This window comes from Haliotis cracherodii, unplaced genomic scaffold, assembly GCF_022045235.1.
Source record: "Haliotis cracherodii isolate W230 unplaced genomic scaffold, xgHalCrac1.p SCAF_1, whole genome shotgun sequence".
In the NCBI taxonomy this organism is placed as follows: domain Eukaryota; kingdom Metazoa; phylum Mollusca; class Gastropoda; order Lepetellida; family Haliotidae; genus Haliotis; species Haliotis cracherodii.
Genome location: NW_027266264.1, coordinates 27,983,430 through 28,003,115, shown reverse-complemented (window position 1 = coordinate 28,003,115; position 19,686 = coordinate 27,983,430). Strand labels below are relative to the sequence as shown.

At 39.7% G+C, this 19,686-nt stretch overlaps 1 protein-coding gene across 2 annotated transcripts in view; it reads left to right on the top strand.

Annotated features, from left to right (window-relative positions):
* Positions 1-14,892, top strand: part of LOC139462653 (adipokinetic hormone/corazonin-related peptide receptor variant I-like) — a 48,436-nt gene extending 33,544 nt beyond the window's left edge. Inside the window, exons 2-6 of one of the 2 annotated variants that reach the window (XM_071244487.1) lie at positions 3,041-3,245; positions 3,432-3,539; positions 8,251-8,314; positions 9,504-9,592; positions 13,101-14,892. In XM_071244487.1, the coding sequence (XP_071100588.1) occupies positions 3,041-3,245; positions 3,432-3,539; positions 8,251-8,314; positions 9,504-9,592; positions 13,101-13,429 (795 nt within the window). In that variant the 3' untranslated portion in view covers positions 13,430-14,892. Of the gene's footprint in view, positions 1-3,040; positions 3,246-3,431; positions 3,540-8,250; positions 8,315-9,503; positions 9,593-12,805 lie in introns of both variants that reach the window. The other variant, XM_071244493.1, reaches the window with a different exon arrangement.
* Positions 14,893-19,686: the final 4,794 nt, after the last annotated feature.

Genomic DNA, 19,686 nt, shown 5'->3' with positions numbered 1-19,686 from the left:
CCATATTAAGAGAAAGGTGGCTATTGGAAAGTTGAAGTCATCCCTCTTGTCTTGTAGAGAGCGTTTTGTGACACTGAATCTTTATGCATCGATCTTAACATGATACAGGTGAAGCGGTCTCACTGGCCTCCTTTATTTTAAGTTCAGGTGGGTTAATCAATGAAAGGGAATTGGCTATTTGATAGTAATTGAACGATATTCGATCATCGATACACTTGTCGTTTAAGTTGAACATCCTGACCAAATTACTTTGTTTTGACTTTGCCAGTCCGAGTAGAGATTCCGATTTATATGCAAAAAGAAACAGATTCTCAGTAAACTTGAGATAACAGCATGTTGCGCTTTGTATGCCGTTGGAATGAATGAGTGTATATGGTATATGTTTATTATTACATTACATGTTATATCCAGATTGTAACTATTGCTGTATTGGACTTTCCAGGAAATTAGATGAATATATCCCATAACTATTTGAGTGTTTGTTACTAGTTTCTAGGTTACCGACTGGATTTGGAGTCTGTGAAACTCCTTTGAAACCAAATGCGTGAGCTAGTTATTTAACATTTTGAAACAAATGGCATTCGAAAATGACGAAAATTTAACTCTGTTTATTATAGGCACATGCAACCAAGCAACGGTCTCTCACCATCGAATAATGAGAGTTTTCTGCATTGTAAACAAGTTATAAAAGTATGGTTGTGTTTAGTCGTAGCAACGCTCTCTCAGCACCGAATAATGAGAGTTTTCTGCATTGTAAACAAGTAACAAAAGCATGGTTGTGTTTCGTCGTAGCAACGCTCTCTCACCACCGAATAATGAGAGTTTTCTGCATTGTAAACAAGTAACAAAAGTATGGTTGTGTTTCGTCGTAGCAACGCTCTCGCACCACCGAATAATGAGAGTTTTCTGCATTGTAAACAAGTTAAAAAAGTATGGATGTGTTTCGTCGTAGCAACGCTCTCTCACCACCGAATAATGAGAGTTTTCTGCATTGTAAACAAGTTATAAAAGTATGGTTGTGTTTAGTCGTAGCAACGCTCTCTCACCACCGAATAATGAGTGTTTTCTGCATTGTAAACAAGTTAAAAAAGTATGGTTGTGTTTAGTCGTAGCAACGCTCTCTCACAACCGAATAATGAGAGTTTTCTGCATTGTAAACAAGTTATAAAAGTATGGTTGTGTTTAGTCGTAGCAACGCTCTCTCACCACCGAATAATGAGTGTTTTCTGCATTGTAAACAAGTTAAAAAAGTATGGCTGTGTTTAGTCGTAGCAACGCTCTCTCACCACCGAATAATGAGAGTTTTCTGCATTGTAAACAAGTAACAAAAGTATGGTTGTGTTTAGTCGTAGCAACGCTCTCTCACCACCGAATAATGAGAGTTTTCTGCATTGTAAACAAGTAACTTACCGCTCATTGCCAGCAGTGCCTACTGGTCTGGCTAACAAATGAAGTCATATCTTATGATTACTTTGCTGCGTGCAAGACCTATCCTTTTGATACCTTTAGAAAAAGGGGTAATGCTTAGTATTGTTTTTTGGCAGTGGAGGCGGAAGTTTTGAAGATATAGCGTGGAATGTGAAGTTATTCCCTGTATATGTTTTGGTGTTTGGAACGTGTTTAAAGAGAAACAGGCAGAATGGAGTGTTTGAAGAATGTTGTGTGGTGTTCCGGGAATATTGTGAGGAGTGTGGTGTTCCGGGAATTTTTTGTGGAGTTTGGTGTTCTGGGAATATTTTGTGGAGTGTGGTGTTCCGAGAATATTGTGTAGGGCGTGGTGTTCTGGGAATATTGTGTGGAGTGTGGTCTTCCGGGAATATTGTGTAGGGCGTGGTGTTCCGGGAATATTGTGTGGAGCGTGGTGTTCCGGGAATATTGTGTAGGGCGTGGTGTTCCGGGAACATTGTGTGGAGAGTGGTGTTCCGGGAATATTGTGTAAGGCGTGGTGTTCCGGGAATATTGTGTGGAGTGTGGTGTTCCGGGAATATTGGGTAGGGCGTGGTGTTCCGGGAATATTGTGTGAAGTGTGGTGTTCCGGGAATACTGTGTGAAGTGTGGTGTTCCGGGAATATTGAATGTGAAGAGTGGTCTTTAGAGAACGTTGTGTGGAGTGTGGTGTTTAGACAACGTTGTTTAGAGCGTGGTGTTCCGGGAATATTGTGTAGGGCGTGGTGTTCCGGGAATATTGTGTGGAGAGTGGTGTTCCGGGAATATTGTGTAAGGCGTGGTGTTCCGGGAATATTGTGTGGAGTGTGGTGTTCCGGGAATATTGGGTAGGGCGTGGTGTTCCGGGAATATTGTGTGAAGTGTGGTGTTCCGGGAATACTGTGTGGAGTGTGGTGTTCCGGGAATATTGAATGTGAAGAGTGTGGTCTTTAGAGAACGTTGTGTGGAGTGTGGTGTTTAGACAACGTTGTTTAGAGCGTGGTGTTCCGGGAATATTGTGTGAAGTGTGGTGTTCCCGGGAATATTATGTGGAGTTTTGTGTTTAGGGAATATTGAATGTGAAGAGTGTGGTGTTTAGAGAACGTGTAGAGCGTGGTGTTCCGAGAATATTGTGTGGATTGTGGTGTTCCGAGAAATATTGTGTAGAGTGTGGTGTTCCGAGAATATTGTGTAGAGCGTGGTGTTCGAGAATGTTGTGTGGAGCGTGGTGTTTCGAGAATATTGTGTGGTGTGTAGTGTTCAGAGAACGTTGTATGTTGAGCGTGGTGTTTAGAGAATGTTGTGTGGTGCAGGGAAACTGGTGATAAGAAACAGTGGATCGTTGTGTGATGAGGTGGAGCGCGGTGGTAGTCGAGCGCGGAGAGAGGAGCACTGAATGCTGAGAATAGAGTGGGGAGAGTTGCATGCTGAGATTTCAACATTGACGGTTGAGAGGGAACGTCGACCTTTGCGTGAATAGTGTCATGTGCATTAATTTTATGAAAATATGAACAAATTTCAGAAGGCTATACAATACTATTCATTGTACTGTTTACTTCACTCAATAGCCTGATAACTGTACCAGGTATCCGTACGTGCAACCTCATTGTTCCAGAGCGTCATATTCCACGTGGAGAAGCACCCGGTCTACCCCTGGTTTACACAATGTGTCACGTTCAACTTCTTCCCGACGCCCATCCACGAGCTGGCCTACAACCTGTTCCACGTGATCGCCGTCTACGGCATGCCGCTTCTCATCATCACAGTCTCCTACTCGCTCATACTCTGTGAAATCTCAAAAAAATCCAGGCAAAGTAAAGGTATGTCATCTTTCGGCGTCTTCAAACCTTACACCTCTATTGTGGAAGAAACCCACTCCATTTCTGCGGAAGAAATCGATCAGATTGATAAAAAGTAAAACGTACACGTCAGAGATCTTTTCAAAACTAATTAAACTCACACATTCTAACACACTTTATTTTGAGAGAAACTTGTCGTCATTTCAGATGAGCTTCAAGATACATCATCAAGGGCAAAAATTGGGCTGAGGCGATCTGCAATGGGGAATATTGAACGGGCGAGGATACGTACGTTGAAGATGACTCTCGTAATTGGTGCGTATTCGTCTATGTCATTCACGTATATCATATGGTATATAATGTGTCCAATATAGGACCCTGTGGCGTTTACAACGTGTCCAGAGTCGTTACCTTTTTGTTTGCCCATTGTCTTCACACCTTTTACTTTATGAACAGATGACATATGACAGTAAGTAGGGACTCCTTTTGTTTCACGTCCATTGTTGTCTTCACAGCACCTGCAAGTGGCCCATGCACCTCGACCCACTCAGGACAGAACATCTAGTTTGCATTTCAGAATTGACAGTTTCTGTAAATGCTCATTTCAACTTTTCATATTTTCATAACAGAGCTTAAGTTTTAAGAGGAAAGCTAAATAGCGAACAAAACTTGTATCAAGTGACATTAAAAGACATTACTTAGGAGATATCCATTTCTGTTTAAAAGTATTTACATGTTCATGGAATAGTAATCTATACTTACTACAGGACAGTATAGTAGTAAGGGGTTTTCTTACCACTTCCCCTATTAAAAAACAAAACATTGAGGCTTTTTCTTGTAGAAGTTGTCTTTACAATTTGAAATGTACCCATTCATATATTTTAAGATCCATCATTACAGCTAGCGATTTTTATAGGGATTAGTCAACGGGAAGGGACAAAGCATCACTTCATATCTGACAGTCTGGCTTAATCTCGTCTGGGCTTTTTTCGCAGTACAATTATAACCCCACCATAGTGGGGCACTGGTCGTTACTGCGGTTTTATTAATGTTGTTCACGGAATATACTCTTCTCGAAGATGATAATACTTATCATATACTTATAGAACATGAAATGTATAGCCTGTTGCGATACTGACATAATGTGTATAATTTCCTGATGTAATTGTAATTGTTACAATGTTAAGGGATGTTACATCAAGGGATTTATTCCCTATGTCATCGAGATGACATATATTGCATTTCCTTTCTGTGGGCGGGGTGCAGTTGCATCGTCCAACCGGACGACGATGATTGTACGTTGCAAAATGAAACAAATCTTGGTAAAAGATGACAGGATGACTCTAGTTTCAACTCATTATTAAACGCGTTCTATATGGGCCTTTTTGAAGAGACATCCATCACTGAAATAAACCACGATCATATAATCTTTGCTTTGGGGACCGACCTTTTGATACTGTGACAAAAGCTTTGAAAGAATAATGGCGCTTCACATTGATAAAACCTTCTTTTTTTTGTCAGCCTCAAAAAGCACATTGTTGCAAGGTGTTTATTATAGACAAGTATTTCTGCCCATAGTTTTAATTGAAAAAATTATCTGAACTCCATACAAACTCCCAGGTCGATGCTGCATTTTTATGATCAATGTTGTTAAACGGAATACACTCTTCTCAGAGATGATAATACTTATCACATACCAATATAATATGTAATGCATCCTCAATTTTCACTAATTGTCCGTTTCCACACATATATAACCATTATAACTTTTCATGTCTAAATATAAACGGCTTTGAGGTACATGAAATTGTGTTATAACACAATGGAATCACACAAAGCTCCAATAAACGATTTATCATATGTCATATTAATCTATACTCTCCAAAATATGCAGTGGATTGTCGAAATTAACAAATAAGTACAGAAATACAAAGAGGTATCCAATGATCGTAGCGGATGGATAAGAAAAAGGAAGGAGTAGGTCCATGAGAATCAGTGTTGGTTGTGTATTGCGAGGATGGAAACAACCAAGAAAGTCGATAGGGGTGTGTAGTAAACAAATGAACGTTTGAGATGACCTTGTCCCCATTATTAGACAAACATTCGTTTATTCGGGTTAGGATGGCCCGAATCAATCTCCCAATTCCAGTTTGGGGGAGTCGTGTCGACTACTCTTGCAGCGCCTGGCTCAGTTCGGCTGACGTAGCTGGTGGCTTTATCGGTCGGCGTACACGTCCCCCGATCATGTCCAAGACGTGCTGTATTGGGATTAACGTCATGGTTTTGTGACCGTTGACATTGGCGTTCACGTATCCTGCTCCCGTCCCAGACGTGCTCCATTGGGGAAAAGCCCATGGCTGGCTATTGCATTCTGGTGATGGTTGGCTGCTCGGGGTAGTCAGTTACTATACATGAACGGTGGACACGAGCGTTATCGTGGACCAGCATGGCGCGCAAACGGCACAAGAATAGTCCACCACCAAATATGTCATGTTGGCTTATGTGACGTTTTCACTGCATTCGTTAGGACGCCTCCAGACACGCCCAAGCCTTTCCAGAAAGACGGTAGTGAATCTGGAACAAACAATCTGAAAACATTACACGTTACCATCGCCGATACCCTCTAAACACCATTGACATCGGGCAAGAATTTGTCGAGTTGTTGAGGATGGTACAACACGTGGGGCGCCGAGCATGCAGATTAGCAGTATTCATACGAGTTCTAATCTTATGGTCAGTAACGTTAACGCCAGTGGCCTGGCAAGTGAACAGCGATTTCACTGGCTGTTTGGCCTCGTTTCTGATTATTCGATCCTGGACTTCTAATGTTGACCTGGAGCGCCCTGTGCGGAGCCGATCATTAACATTTTGTGTCTGCAGAAACCTTTTCCAAAGTCTGCAAATCAGTCTGAGCCATATGGAGCATATTGGTTTCCTCTCGCTGTGTTCTTCCAGTTTGAAACATGCCAATAGCCCTCAGACGGTCATCACGTTGTAGAAGACGCGTTCCCAATCTGACCACAGATACTGCATCAAAGCCAGAGCTGAGAGCTTACTTGTTTCTGATAAAATGAAAATCAACAATTCAAAGTGCGATTTGACGACCTTTCCCTGAAGTGTGAAAATCAAGACTGCCCCCCTACCCATGTGCACAGAGGAACTGCATTGTCGACATGCAAGATTTAGGCTTAGGTTCCGAAATCCTTCTGTTCTTGGCAGTCACGTTTATTACCCCATACTTTTTTGGAGCGCATACTATACTTTAGCAGCCTTAATGACATTGTAATGACTGCGAAAACAAGACGACAAAATACTATCATCTCATTTTTTACTACAACTGGGATACAACCATTGCCATCAAGAGCTTTCAAATGTAGACCGTCAGTGACGTGTCGCTGAAAAAAGGATTCTTTCATAGTAGCATATCAGATGATCAGATAGTAAGCATCGGCACACAATGTTTCAACATCGTAGCCAATCAGGTTAAAGTATTGGAATGAGATGTTCCATCATATTCAATAAAAAGGAGCAGCGACGTACGAAGTTGTTGCATGATATTCAAGTGAAAGTAGTGAAATAATATAACTTGATAGTCAATCAAATGAAAGTAGTGGAATAATACATTCAATTTGTCACTTTATAGTCAATCAAGTGATAGTAGTGAAATAATACATTGTTTACTTCTCAGTCAATCAAGTAACAGTAGTGGAATAATATATTGTTACATTGTAGCCAGTCATATGAAACCAGCGACGTACGATGTTTATGCATCATAGTCAATCAAGTGAATGTAGCAGAAAAAAACATGTTGTTAGTTCATAGTCATTCCAGTCAAATTAGCGGAATAATATATCGTTATGTCATATTCAATCAGTTGGAAGTAGCGCATAAGATATTGTTTTAATGGTGACACTCTTAATAGAGATAAAGCTATTGATGTCTTGAATGACTAAAATGTTAGTAGTCAAGTGATAAGAGAGACCCATCTCTTCAATTCAACGTAATATGACAAGTCAAGTTGACTTGCGTTTCCAGAAAGTAAAAAGAAGTGTTCTGCACTCCTATTGTCAAGGAAGAAACTTTAAGCAAAAGTGTTCTTATTTCTGAGGCAACCTCCTGGGAAGAAAGTAGTGGAACACGACATTGTTACATTTGTGTCATTCGTGTGAAAGAAATAATATATTGTTACATCGTAGTAAATAACATTCAGGCAGTGGAATACGACGTTGTTACAACACAGTCAAATAAAAGTAACGAGACATATATTGTTTATATCACAGTCATCAGATGATGGTAATGGAATAAGGTGTCGTCAATCATAGCAAATTAGGCAAAAGGAACGGAATATCAGATATTTTGCCATTTTTGGAATCAGGTGACTATATATGTACATGTATACACGATATCTGTGCCCTAGCTCATCAAACGAACTCATATGAAAGTAACAGAACTAAATATGATTACCTTAACAGGCCACATGGTCGCTCAGATGAAACAACAACATCCGGTTATTGTTACGTCATAGACAAATGAGATGGATTCAATTTATATTCACAAAATGTTATGATGGTACAGAGAATAACGCCAATAAATATATTCTGACAATATTATATATTATAAAGATATTGATGTCTTGAACAAATAAAATGTTAATAGTCAACTAATAAAAAGCACCTGTCTATTAGAGAATCGTAATTGGATAAATCAAGTTAGTTTGCCTTTCAAAAAAGTTTAAAAAAATGTTCTGCGCTCCTGATGCTAAGGCGGAAAGTAAACCTGCATTTTTCTCAAATAACCTTCGGCGAGAAATTGAAGGATGTCGACATTAATTGGTTGTTCTACGTTTGCCACGTCATACTCGCTTCTAAATTGCATAAATGACATTAATTCCTTTCTTCCCCGACCTTATAAATTTTATTTGTGCGTCGACATGTCTGGTGTGGCACGTTTCGGGATCAGTGTTGGCGTCGGTTGTATCCTATTTGCCATTCCCTAAAATTGATTAATTATTTTCCTCTGCTTTCAGTGGGCGTATTTGCCATGTGTTGGACACCATATTTTGTCATATCAGCTTGGTGGTGGTTTGACAAGTAAGTACTATACATCTCAACGTACGTAATAGTTCGTTTGTACTCCACATGCAAAGTTTGGATATATATAATTATATATATATATATATATATTGAAGAGTAAAACATGGCCATTCAGTAGCACTTACTTTGTTATGTCAGTCCATGCGTTTAACCTTCTAGAATGTGATTATTATATGATGAACATGCTCCACATCTTGATGGGCATAGGAGGCGAGGGTGTCGGTGGAGGGGCGAGGGGTTTGAGGTGTATATAAAATGAATACCAGTAGCAGCATCACAGAAGTCTTTTTGCTAGAAGCAATAGAAAATCAATAACAAAATCAATGAAGCATTATATCAGATGCAGCAGGGAAACAAATATGCCAGAAGCAATAGAGAAATGGACATATCTGTAAGGAACAAGTTAGTCAGAAATCCAGTGCCAAGTACAACATCACTCGCACACCCCTTCACCATCTCCTTCAATGAATCATTTAGCAGGGTCAGAGTGCAAATACGTAAGCGAAATGGGGGTAACTTAAAACGGTCATTACCCGCATCCCAGGAAAGTGCGCCAGAAGCTATGTACATATCTAAACACTATACAGTCGAATCTCGTTTGGTGATCCCTCCCAACTGGAAATCAACCGACAGCTGGGTAATCGTGTCGGATCTCAACCGAATCCCACAAAAGAGACCATTCTGGACAGCTGCGTACAATCCCCGAGCACCTAAGTCACTTTACATGGAACTGTTTTAACCCGATAGTCTTGTATAAAGAATCCCGCTTTAAACATCCTTTGGTTGCAGGCGATGAGCGCACACAGTACATAGTCGATACTGATTGTTAATTGCTGTACAAACTATACATGTATTAATTTATTTCTTAAAAATATTTATAAGCACATCATGAATTTTTTAACGTTATTATTTCTTCTTGTTTTTTTTACCTCAAGGATGCGTATTAAAAGATAAGATTGCATGTTCTGATTGATGAGACAAAATCAGTTGGCTTATGAAATAAATAGTCATGTATAAACAGAAAAACAACTGGTTGAGGGACGCTGAACTTGATGAACAATATCGTAGGAGATCGGGACAATAGTTATACATTAAAGGAAAAGATAACAAGAAATAACCGTAAATGGAAGTAGCCGTCGTGGACTCCAGCTGTGTAGTATGATGACGATGTTTGCTGTGATTTCAGGGAATCGGCTCGGAAAGTGGACCATACAATACACAAAGGTTTCTTCCTGTTTGCCGTCTCCAACTCCTGCATGGACCCTATTGTTTATGGTAGGTGAATGATGTATCCTAGTGTCTGTGAAAGGTAGATGGTATATCCTAGTGTCTGTGATAGGTAGATCGTATATCCTAGTGTCTGTGATAGGTAGATGGTATATTCTAGTGTATGTGACAGGTAGATGGTATTTCATAGTGTCTGTGGTAGGTGGACGGTTTATGCTTTTGTCTGTGTTAGGTAAATGATATCCCCTGGTGTCTGTAAAAGGTAGATGGTATATCCTAGTGTCTGTGATAGGAAATTGGTATATCCTAGTATCTGTGGTAGGTACATTATATATCCTAGTGTCTGTGATAGGAAGATGACATATCCTCGTGTCTGTGATGGGTAGATGGTATATCCTAGTGTATGTGATAGGTAGATGGTATATCCTAGTGTCTGTGATAGGTAGATGGTATATCCTAGTGTCTGTGATAGGTAGATGGTATATCCTAGTGTATGTGATAGGTAGATGGTATATCCTAGTGTCTGTGATAGGTAGATCGTATATCCTAGTGTCTGTGATAGGTAGATGGTATATCCTAGTGTATGTGATAGGTAGATGGTATTTCATAGTGTCTGTGGTAGGTGGACGGTTTATGCTTTTGTCTGTGTTAGGTAAATGATATCCCCTGGTGTCTGTAAAAGGTAGATGGTATATCCTAGTTTCTGTGATAGGAAATTGGTATATCCTAGTATCTGTGGTAGGTACATTATATATCCTAGTGTCTGTGATAGGAAGATGACATATCCTCGTGTCTGTGATGGGTAGATGGTATATCCTAGTGTATGTGATAGGTAGATGGTATATCCTAGTGTCTGTGATAGGTAGATGGTATATCCTAGTGTCTGTGATAGGTAGATGGTATATCCTAGTGTATGTGATAGGTAGATGGTATATCCTAGTGTCTGTGATAGGTAGATGGTATATCCTAGTGTCTGTTGTAGGTAGATGGTATATCCTAGTGTCTTGATAGGAAGATGGTATAACCTTGTGCCTGTGATAGGTAGATTGTATATCCTAGTGTCTTTGATAATTAGATGGTATATCCTAGTGTGTTGATAGGTAGATGGTTTATGCTTTTGTCTGTGGAAGGTAAATGATATATCCTGGTGTCTATGAAGGGTAGATGGTACATCCTAGTGTCTGTGATAGGAAGATGGTATATCCTAGTGTCTGTGGTAGGCAAATGATATATCCTAGTGTCTCTGGCAGATTTAGTATGTATTCTAAAATCTGTGGCAGGTGAAATCATTATTCTCCGGTAGGTGACTTATGTATCTCAGTGTTTGTGGTAGGTGAATGGTGTGTCCTAATGGAAGTGGTAGGTGGTTTATTTATCCCAGTGTGTGTGGTAGGATAATTATATATATTCTAGTGTCTGTGGTAAATGAATTAATTATCCTAGTGTTTTTGGCAGGACTTAATTATCCCAGTGCCTCTGGTCGAAGAAATATTTACCCTTGTGTCAGGTGTAGGTACGATATTTATCCCAGGTTCTGTAGTTGGTAAATTATTTATTATAGTCGATGATATATTTTTCTAGTGTCTGCGGTAGATGAAGTATTTATACTACTGTCTGTTGTAGGTGTAATTATATAACTATTTATTCTGATGTCTAAGGTGAATTATTTATCCTAATGTCTGCAATACGAGAATAATAGGTGATTTGTTTATTTATCTCAGTGTCTGTTGTAGGAGAATTATTTATCCTAGTATCAGTGTTGGGTGAAATATTTATCCTAGTGTATGCAGTGGGTGAATTATTTTTCCTAATGTATGCGGTAGGTGAATTATGTATCTCTGTGTCTGTAGGAAGTAATCCATTGTCTGTGATGTAGGTGATTTACTGTGGCAGGTGAATGAATTACCCCAGTGTATCTGGTAGAGAAGTGATGTTTTACAGTGTAAGTGGTATGTATGTTATCTATCCTTATGTTTGGTTGGTAAATACTTTATCATATGTGGCAGGTACAAAGTCTGTTGTAGGTGAATGGTTAACTCTAGTCTGTGGTAGGTGAATTATTTATCCGAGTGTCTGTGGTAGGTGAATGGTTAACCCTACTCTGTGGTAGATAAATGATTTATCCCGATGTCTGTAGTAGTCGAATGGTTAACCCTAGTCTGTGGTTGGTGAATGATTTATCACAGTGTCTGAATCAGTTGAATGCTTAACACTAGTGTGTAGTGGGTGAATTATTTATCCCAGTGTTTGTGGTAGATGAATAGTTAACCCTAGTGTGTGGTTGGTTAATGATTTGCCACAGTGTTTGCAGTAAGTGAATTATGTATTCAAGTTTCTGTGGAAGGTGAAATATTTGTACTAGTGTCTGTAGTAAGTAAGGTTTTTTTTCTTGTGTCAGGTATATAATTTATCCATGTATCTTTAATAGGTAATCTAAATAGTGCAGTGGCGGCTTAGCACCGGCATGATATAAACAGCATCATATCTCAGTCTCTTAATATAAACTATAAACATCTCGTTAACGGTGGGTCACAAAACATTCAATATTGTACTCTATTGGCTGTCACAGTACGCTGTCTTTTTATATGGAGTCATCATTTCTTCTTTTATATCTGGTTCGTATTCATCATGTAATTGATAATGACTGAGGGAGGAGAGGAGATAAACTATTCATCTTAATTCGTCTGAGTAGCTGAAGAATACGTACTGATACCAATGTTGAGAAAGAGAATCGAAATGATTTGATATTTGTCAGTATATTTAGGTTGGCACGTGGTACGATGAGTGAGTGAGTATGGTTTTACGCCGTTTTAAAGCAATAATCCAGCAATATCACGGCGGGGGGACACCAGAAATGGGCTTCATACATTGTACCCATGTCGGGAATCGAACCCGGGTCTTCGGCGAGACGAGCGAACGATTTAACCACTAGGCTACCCGACCGCCCCTAACCTGTCTGAAAAGTGACATTAGGCCACTGCTTTCATTCACTGTCTTTCTTTGGTTAAATATGTGCGTTTGCGTCTGCGTGTGCTGTCTGTTCATGTAAAAGTGTGTTCCTCTGGTGGCGACGAAACAAGTTGTAATACATGCCTGCACTGAAATCCTTTCATTTGTTAGCTGAAGTGTTTTCTGCAATTTACTGCATGCTTTTTTAATATTCTAATTGAAAAAGTCAAATTTCAAAAGTATACATTTTAATTAAGCAGGTCAAAAAAATCTTTCCAATCAGATTGACACTCAGGTGCCTTTTCGTTGCAGGCATGTTTACCACTGCATTTCGCCGAGAAAGCAAGAAATGGCACAGATGGTTTAAACAACGATTAAACGGAAACCCATTCTCCAGTAAATCTGCCACGGGTCAGCAGTACATGTACTCATGCTCCTTCTGACATAGAAAGACAAACACAGTCTAACTGAAACACACACATATTTCAGTCACACTGTGTTTGCAATACATTGTTAGATACTCCGAAGCTGATAATAGCGGTTGTGACTGTCAACATTGCATACATCCCTGCCATACCGCTTCCTCAACACGCACTGTCTATTACAGGGATGTTCACGATTAATTTCAAAAGAGAATTTAAACGATGTTGCTGCTGTCTGCGTTCCCGATGGCGAAGCAAGAAACTTGGGGAGGTCACCAGCACCAGCCGATCCTTCATCGGCGCACATCGCCAGGGAAGACGGCTGTCCCAGAGTTCCATATCCTCGAAGACAACAGAGAGAGTGTACTTCCGTAGTCCTGAGTCGTCGACAGGGTGCATCCGCTACCTCCCTGCCCCCAATTGCTCCCCAAGCAAGTCCCGCATGTCCCTCGTCTCTGTCTCCCGGGAGAACAGCGTCTCGAGGGCCAACATTAACAACTTTGTTGGCTTCTGATAATCATCCAGCGATGAACTGAGAGCTGTGAAATTTGTATGGTCGCTTCATTATGTTTGCCTGGAGGTGCACCGACGAAGTAACTTACAGGACTTGTATTCTTTCTGCCTTAAAGACGTGACAGTTCTTGCCATAGCTCGACAAGTGTACTTAGAAATATGTTGATGTCTGTCAATGTACACATGCAAGTAGAGAACCGAAAGCGCTTAGAGCTCTTCGTTAGAATGGGAAAAGCTCCTTAAAAGTGACATGGTTTAAAATAGATTGGTATCCCTGAATTGTGAAAGGCAACTCAGTACACTCATCTGTAGGGATACAATACCTCCATCCCAGCCAACAGTTTCATGAATGTATATATTAATATGTGTTGGCATGTGGCTGTTGTTTGATCGTAACACTTGTCCAGCTAGCATACATTCATGGCACGCCCAAACCCATGTAATATGACCATTCAGATTTATATCGTTTAAGCTGTCGAGTTTGAATCCCGATTCAGAGACTACATTTTGTTTCTAGCCAACTACTGACATCCATCTGACGCATTCTTGAGATGCTGTTCACGGAAACTCGGCTTCCAGTCTATATATGCAAACTTTAATGATATTGTGTGATAAAAAAAAGATGTTTGTAAAACATTTAACATCACTGCCGCAGAGTTTAGGAATTGGTAACTCTACTAAATCTTGAATATATTTTAGAAAATATTATATATTTATTATTATAGTTAATGTATTGCCTGATGAAGTATGCAAAGAAGAACGTTACATCCTTGGGATTGCAAAGAGGTGATTGTAAAAGTTCACGTTACAGCTGTGACGTAAGATAAATGTTCGAGATATGTGAACGTGAGTTTTATAAGACAATAATACGAACGTGTAGTTGACAGGTATGACATAAATTGAGGCACTGAGACATGTGTAAGTGTGTGTGGTAGCGGTGACGAAAGGTGAAGCTTGTTGACGTGTCAGTGTGTTTGCCATCGATGACGTAAGACATATGCACATGTCTTGCATCAGGCAATGTGCACGTACGGGTGACAGTGATGGCGATAGTTGAAGCTTAATGAATGACACGTGCATTTGACACGTGGCACGTGTGTAGAAAAGTTCTGAAATGCACATGTGCGGTGGATTATTATGATAGGAGTGCTTCACGCGTGTTTCATACGATAAGATGATACCACACATGCTTCGGACAATAGTGATGCGGAACTCTCCACTCAAGCACACGTGAACGCGATGGTCATTTAATTCCGATACAACTATATATGGTATTAATATTAACAGCAAAACAATAATGTTGGATAATGTTAAAATACAAACTACAAGTTTGATAAAATATCCCTTCCCTTGAAGGGACCTTGTCACTGTGTATTGGTGTGTGTGTAAATATACCGTGACATGTGATATGTTTAATACTATGTGGCTACATTCCCAGCACTGTGGTAATATAACTTGACCCCAGTCATGTATATATTACAGCAGTATATTTTGTACATAAAAATGATTGTAAATAAATATTATGTTTGTTTCATTACATAGTTTTCTTGAATGTTGTCACAATGTTCGAATCGATTAGGAAGCCCCGTGACTCCATGGACCCGCAAATGTGCTACACCAGGCATTGTGGTGCAACAACCGACATTCAGCTGCTCCATTGGACATTCAGGTGCTCCAAATCGACATTCAGGTGCTCCATTGGACATTCAGGTGCTCCATTGGACATTCAGGTGCTCCATTGGACATTCAGGTGTTCCATTGGACATTCAGGTGCTCCATTGGACATTCAGGTGCTCCATTGGACATTCAGGTGCTCCATTGAACATTCAGCTGCTCCATTGGACATTCAGTTGCTCCATTGGACATTCAGCTGCTCCATTGGACATTCAGTTGCTCCATTGGACATTCAGTTGCTCCATTGGACATTCAGTTGCTCCATTGGACATTCAGTTGCTCCATTGGACATTCAGCTGCTCCATTGGACATTCAGTTGCTCCATTGGACGTTCAGATGCTCCATTGGACATTCAGCTGCTCCATTGGACATTCAGCTGCTCCACTGGACATTCGGTTGCTCCATTGGACATTCAGTTGCTCCATTGGACATTCAGGTGCTCCATTGGACATTCAGATTATAGATCCGACATTAAAGAGCTAGTTCCGACATTGACGTGCCATATCCGAAAATGGGGTGCTACATCCGACATCCAGTTGCTACACCATACATTACAATGTTACACATTCAGGTGCTGGATCCGATATTCAGGTGTAACAACCAATATTAAGGTGCTGCAACCGACATCAATGTGCTACATCCGACATTCAGTTGCTACATCCGGCATTCGGTTGCTACATCCGGCATTCAGTTGCTACATCCGGCATTCAGTTGCTACATCCGGCACTCAGATAATACATCAGGCATTCAGCTGTTATATCTGACATTAGGTGTAATATCCAATATTACGGTGCTACATCCGACATTAATGTGCTACATCCGACGTTATGGTGCTACATCCGACGGTATAACGCTACATCCGACATTATGGTATGTCAGCTCGGGGAAATAGGAAACCCTGAAGTGTTGTGGGTCCTAGATCAGGGTCTGGGATTCGAACAATGAACGTGGGTTTCTGGGACGCCTAAGGGTTGCAACTTTACACATTGAACTGCGGCATCTTGAATTGAATTGCCCGCCTGGTACAAATGCGAAAATGAAATAGAAGTTATCTCCGACTGTGTTGTGACTAAACGAACAGATTCTGTGCTTTAACTTTCTACCATCTACCAGTTTTAAATCAGAGTCGATGGCTTGAGGTTCATATCTCAGAAAGACAAATGCTTTAGTTTAAAGGTAGTAGATTAGAAGTCTTCCAATTATGCCATATCTGTATGTTAAAATTGATGACCTCCTTCAGCTCTGAATCACATCGCAATACAGAAATGTTAAGATAATCGTAAGACGTGGAGCGCAGGTACCACGGAACCATCATAAAGAGATGGCAACGTCGGGTGAGTGACAAGGAAACCAAGATCGCAGGTACCACGGAACCATCATAAAGAGATGGCAACGTCGGGTGAGGGACAAGGGACCAAGAGCGCAGGTACCACGGAACCATCATAAAGAGATGGCAACTTCGGGTGAGGGACACGGGACCAAGAGCGCAGGTACCACGGAACCATCATAAAGAGAGGGCAACGTCGGGTGAGTGACAAGGAGACCAAGAGCGCAGGTACCACGGTACCACCATGAAGAGAGGGCAACGTCGGATGGGGGGCAAGGGACCATGAGCGCAGGTACGAGTACCTGGGCACCCGAGGTGCCGTATCCATTAATACATAAATGATACTTTATCCTGCAGAAATGAAATCGATGAAGAAAGTTTCAATATATTAAAGGAAATAGAAACACCAACACTGACAAATTCTTTGAAGGCAACATTAGAGAAAACAATTGAAATTGAAGAATTTTCCAGAGCCATAAGGTCAATGAAAAACAAAAGTCCAGGGTTAGACGGATTTTCAAAAGAATTCTTTAATTTATTTTTTTCGTAGCTGAAATTGTGGATATTATGATCCGAAAAAATGTCAATATCAAAGGAATTGTATTTAATGACAAAGAACCTAAACTCGGCTAATACGCAGATAGGACTCAGCATTTCTTAGATGGCAGCGAGACAAGCTTCAGGGCTCTAATAAATACTCTTGAAATATTCTATAGAATGTCAGGACTGTAAATAAACATTGATGAAACTAAGGCAATTTGTGTAGGTGCGATGACTGGTAGTCCAGTTAAATTATGTCATAAATTTATCTTGGACTGGCACCAAGGAAACTTTGAGGTTTTATGAACAGATCTAAATGAACAAGGAGATAATCTGTGGGTTATCAACATAAGGAAAAGAATTCAAATCATTCTAAATGTCTTGGGAAACTGGAGAAAAAGAAATCTCGATTTTACAGGTAAAATAGCAATTATAGAAAATTTGATACTACAAAATCTACTTTAGTACATAACGTCTGCGCCTTTCCCCACCAAATCATTTGTTAAAGAACTAGAGAGAATTTTTTTTCCATTTTATCTGGAACGGTAAACCTAATACAATAAAGAGAGAACAGGCGGAATAAGAATGATGAATGTTCAAATACGTATTGATCTGACTCACTGAAGATCATAACCATTTCGAGATTTTTCTGCAATCCAAATCTCGCAAACCTCAGTAAAGTCCCAATTCAGTAACTTGCAATGTTTAGGCAAATATAGAAAATATACTTTTGGGCAGATGGCCTTTGCCACGTGGAAAAGGTACAGGTCTTGTTTTAAAACTGCTCAAACTGACTTAGAAAGTATTTTTCTTGAACCAATCATCAGTTCAATAACTCACGACATTTTGTTAATAATTGATTGGTTCAATTGGGGTGTATATACAATTAAAGATCTCTACAACTCTGATGTCTTAATGTCCTTTCAAGAATTTTAGAAGAAATGTTATGTTAAAGGTACTTATTTAAACTTCAAAACGTTTTTAGGAATATTCCAAGAGCCTGGAGAGAGACTTAATACTGTCCATATACGCCAGAACACCGGAATTAATCAACTTTTGCTGAATCTAATTACACAATCAAAATGTTACAAAGTTTTTTACGGTATACTTTCAAAAGAGCAAAGTGTACTAGCAGTGTGTAAAAAAATGGGAAAACATTACCGATATTTAACCATCATGGGAGGTTATATACACTTATTATAGAAGATGTACAAAATTAAAGTTGCTCGTGTTTCAAAACAACTTTATTCACCAAACAGTATACCACAAAAAATGAATTACAAAAGATGAAAATAATAGATACAAACGCGTGTACTTTCTGTGGGAAAGACTCGGAGAATAGAAAACGCCTCTTTGTTTCCTGTGAGGAAGTTTTGGAATGGGTTTTTTTCTGAACATTATTATATATTATCAAATATAACCTGTGTGTATTTTAAAAGAATGATTGAAGATATTGTTAAAGTGGAACACTTTATTGCTAGAAAGAACGGCTGTAACCTAAGTGGTTGATGTTAATTTCACCTGAGGTTATTTAGCGAAACAGGACGCATTCTGTGCTTCATACCAATTGATTATTCTGTATGCTTCATTTCCCGTGCTGGTACCATAAGTTTCACCATAGTACGAGGGGTGATTTAGCCTAACTAAGAAGTATGGTTAGTACAACCTTAACAGTTTGCATGCTTTATTAACTACAATAGTTTCCAAACTAACAGGCTGCATGCATCCGTAAAGATCAGTGTTAGAATTGGTCTTCAGCAACTAACCCAGGCTGGCTAACGTGGTTGATGAATGTCATCACATCGAGCTGTGCCATGAATCGGTGGATTCGGCTGGACAGGAACAGGATATGTCTCAGGAGGCTGGGAACTGATTCAAGTTTTTCAGGTATTACGACGGTAAGACAGTGCTTGCTCACATGTGAGGCAACTGGAATATCAAGAACGCATGTTAACGACTGAGTGACTGGTCATTGGCCATTGTCGACTTGTTTCAATGTAATGTGAAAGAGAAGCATTAAATGTAACCCGTGTTGACCCGGGTTAGAAGTTGTCCTCGATAACTCATGCTTGTCTGAAGAGGTGACTAACATGGTCCCGATTGCGTAGATGGTCCAGACTTGCTGATTGCTAATGCACTGTAAATGTTTGTTTACAAGGTGTTAAACACATATCATACATGTTTAGTTCCAAACGTGTTTAAGTTTGCGTTGTAATTCTCATCGGAACAACGGTGTTAAGTGTTGTATCTAAATGCAACCAGAATCCAGACACGTGAAGTAGGCTTAGATCTCACTTAAATTACGAAAAATAAAAAACGAGTAGGCCCTATAATGTTTAACCGATGGTGTTGATTCTGTCCTTTAGGTTACCAGGTAAATTGTACAGACAAAAATGCCACCTAAACATCGTTTGGTTTCGATTGTGAAAACGAATAAACATAATGCATGGTTTTCCTGATAACAAATACATATCTGTATCCTTAACATGATAACGAATTACATTTTTAACAAAATCATAATATTTGTATCTCATTACAATGCAAGGAACGTCTTCACGTTGATGTTTAGGTTCCAAAAACATTTTCTAGAGTGTATTGTGCACAATTGTGTATTTTTAAGTATAAATACAATATGTGGTGCAAAATATCATTACCCTCTACCCAACATACTAACACGTCTTGAACCTAAATAGATCCGTGATGATCCGGGTTAGAAT